The sequence below is a fragment of the Naegleria gruberi genome (assembly GCF_000004985.1).
Source record: "Naegleria gruberi genomic scaffold NAEGRscaffold_59, whole genome shotgun sequence".
In the NCBI taxonomy this organism is placed as follows: Eukaryota; Heterolobosea; class Eutetramitea; order Acrasida; family Naegleriidae; genus Naegleria; species Naegleria gruberi.
Window position 1 is genome coordinate 1 of NW_003163268.1, and position 3063 is coordinate 3063.

The 3063-nt window shown below is 29.8% G+C and overlaps 1 protein-coding gene across 1 annotated transcript; it reads right to left on the reverse strand.

The window, feature by feature from the left end:
- Positions 1-1560: 1560 nt before the first annotated feature.
- Positions 1561-2496, reverse strand: NAEGRDRAFT_73164 (uncharacterized protein; the record flags this gene model as incomplete). Its single annotated transcript, XM_002671671.1, has 1 exon — positions 1561-2496. One exon carries the CDS (start codon positions 2494-2496, stop codon positions 1561-1563), a length of 936 nt encoding a protein of 311 aa, XP_002671717.1.
- Between the last annotated feature and the right edge of the window lie 567 nt (positions 2497-3063).

Genomic DNA, 3063 nt, shown 5'->3' on the forward strand with positions numbered 1-3063 from the left:
TTCCACTGTTACGTTTTCTGCCATTTTTTTCTATTTTTAAATGTAGAGAAGGGAGTTTCCGTAAGTTCTAGATTTCTATTGAATTTTGGTTGGTTTCGTTTTGATTGTGGTCTATTGTTGTAAGTAGATAACTTATCACAATATCACACAACGATTAAGTGCAATACTATTACAAAAGGAGGTTCAAAAACAAAAGAACTGTAGTTATCTTTTAATGGAAAATTTGCAGATAATAGATGACATATCTACCCATCAACTTATCGATTTGTATTTTCTAATGATGATTGTATTCACTTGCGTGCATTGCCGATCATTCTATAATATTGTGTATGTTAATCTAACAAATTCCTTTGTGTTCTTTACTACTGAGTTATGGTTATTTAACGTACTTACACTATTTACACATGATATCAAGTTATTACCGAATAATACATATTCACAGCCTAATGAGCATACCAAGTGTTGATACGTTTATAGTATTTTTTTTTACCAGTAGGATATCTAATGCACACGTAGTTAATGTAATATTTTGCTTGCAACGAATTCGCGCCAGTTCTACTCGTATCATTGTGATCACAATGAATAAGTATAAAGCAAATGATAATAGACTGTCTACCTCATATTACAATGAATGAGTTGAAATTGTTATCATGCAATATGTAATAAGAATATCCTCGAGGAAGAGTTATTCAAAGGCGCATATGGTGTTTCCACAGATCGCGAACTTGCAGGAAGGGTTGAATTTACTGTAGCTGTTAGCAATTTAACATTCCGCGAAAAATGGTGGATAAACAAGCCATATTATGTTTCTCGCTTCTTGCTGAAATTTTCCATGTGGTCCTAAGAAGCCAAGAATATATCGCCTATTTCAATGTGGTTCTATCAAGATAACGAACAAGCTGTAAATGAAGAAAGTTGTTCCCTGATATGTTTTGAGCAATGCTCAAATGTTAAAAAGAACTCTTTTTGAAATAATAATAATTTGGTAAAGTTTAAAATAAAACAATAAAGCTCATGGATTTATTTTTTGCATGCTTTGAATTATTGATTCCTCTGTTGTGTGAACAATGAGTTAGGAAAAATAGGAGGAATAATTAAGTATTCTTAAAGAAAGATTATTAGAAAAAGCCAATAATGAGTTTTAGAAAAATCAAACTATTTAAAATCATCAAATTCTTCTAATTGTCTGGCAAGTATATCATCATGTTGAGGATAATTTGGGATTGGTATGATAAATATTTCTGGATATGACATTATATCTTTGTTTCTATTGATAATATCTCTCATTTCAGAAATCATTTCCCCATGAAACATAGATACTCTTTTGTATCTTTTGTTTAACATCTCCATAGCACGTAAATCCTTCTCAAGCAAGTTAAAATAATCAAAGGTTAAAACCTGTCCTGAAGATGTTTTAACAGTAGATTTTCGTGGTTTTTTACCTTGTTCAATCTCTTTACAAACATTTAAGTGAAATTGGCTTATATCAGCAATAGGTGAAATGATTACCAATAATGGATATCTTGAAATATAGCTGAGTTAAGTAATTCAAGTGGAAACTTACAAGAATAATTCATTCTCAGTCAGTAGTGTGATTTTCAATGCAATTTCTTCCATTGCAGAGAATGATACCTCTTGTATTTGTTTCAAGAATAAAAATATATATCCCTCTGTTATAATAGTGGTGTATAAACTCTGAGATTGAAAAAATATTTCATTATGACGACAATCAACAAGAGATTCAGTCACTGTTTTCTTAAATTTCTCCATTGCTTGAAAAATAATATCAAGTACCTGTTTGAAAAGAATAAAATTTTGTGGAGTAATTGGGGAAGTTTTCATGTGATCCCAAACACCTGGTAAAAGAAAATCTTCCAATTTCATTGAGGTTGAGTGAAAAAATATCTTACTCAGACTTTCAAAAGTATTTTCCAAGCTCTGAACATTATTTTTGAATCTGCTTGCAATTTGATCACGATACCTTTCGAGTGGTTTGAAAAATTTGTGTTCCCTACCATCCTTATTATTCTCAATGTAAAAATTAATAATTACTAAATAATATTTCAATTTGTAGAGATTACCTTCACCTATATATACAATTAAAAGTATGATTGCACTGGCAGCCCAATAAAATTCTGTTGAATAGTCTATTGACAATAGTGCAAATTCTTTTTCTGCTTTTTTCAAAATTGTTTCATCCAAACCTTCCGTTACTTGCTTAGCATAGACTGATATGGCCAAGTAGAAACAATAAACACTTTTCATTTCCTCCTTAGATTTTATCCATTCATTTTCTTTAAATTCAATTTTTTCCTCATCCATTTGAAATAAATAATTATTAGTGAAATATTTTAGCTTTTCCTTCTCAATCAGAGGATTAACACCACATAAAAATGTAAAATAAATTTCAATTATTTGATTTGGTGGTGGAATAGTTTGAGGAATTGATGATTCCAAATGAGTTGTTGTATTACTAGAAGTATCAGACTTGTTCATTACTTTTTTTAAATAGGTTTCCGAGGCCTTTCCTCTTTTTAAAGGAGTACTATACTACAATCCCCCACAATACAATTATCAGTTATCAGTTGATTATATAATTTTGTATTCTTTGATCAAAACATACATTACATTCCACTCCATCGGAAATACATTTCGAACAAGAAGGCAATTTCTTGTTACACTTTTTATGTAGACGTCGACAACGAACACATGAGATGGCATGGCACTGATCATCATCGTCCTCTTTATTCAATGCACTTGATGATTTATCTTTCTTTGATGAAGAAGCATCAGAACAATTTTGTTTTTTCATTTTTTTTAGGTGTTGGCTTGTTAACACCAATGAAGGAAGGTTATTTTCAATTATATTAAATGACATCTTGTTGTTTATTTTTAACTTCAAGGAAATCCAAATCAGATTTCAAATCTTCCTCCTCATCATATTCATCATCAGCATCAGCATTATTTGTTGTAGTTGTTAAATTTTCATTATCATTCATTGAATTAAATCTAGTATTACTTAATAAATTTGATTTTTTTAAATATTTCCAAATTTTTTCAATA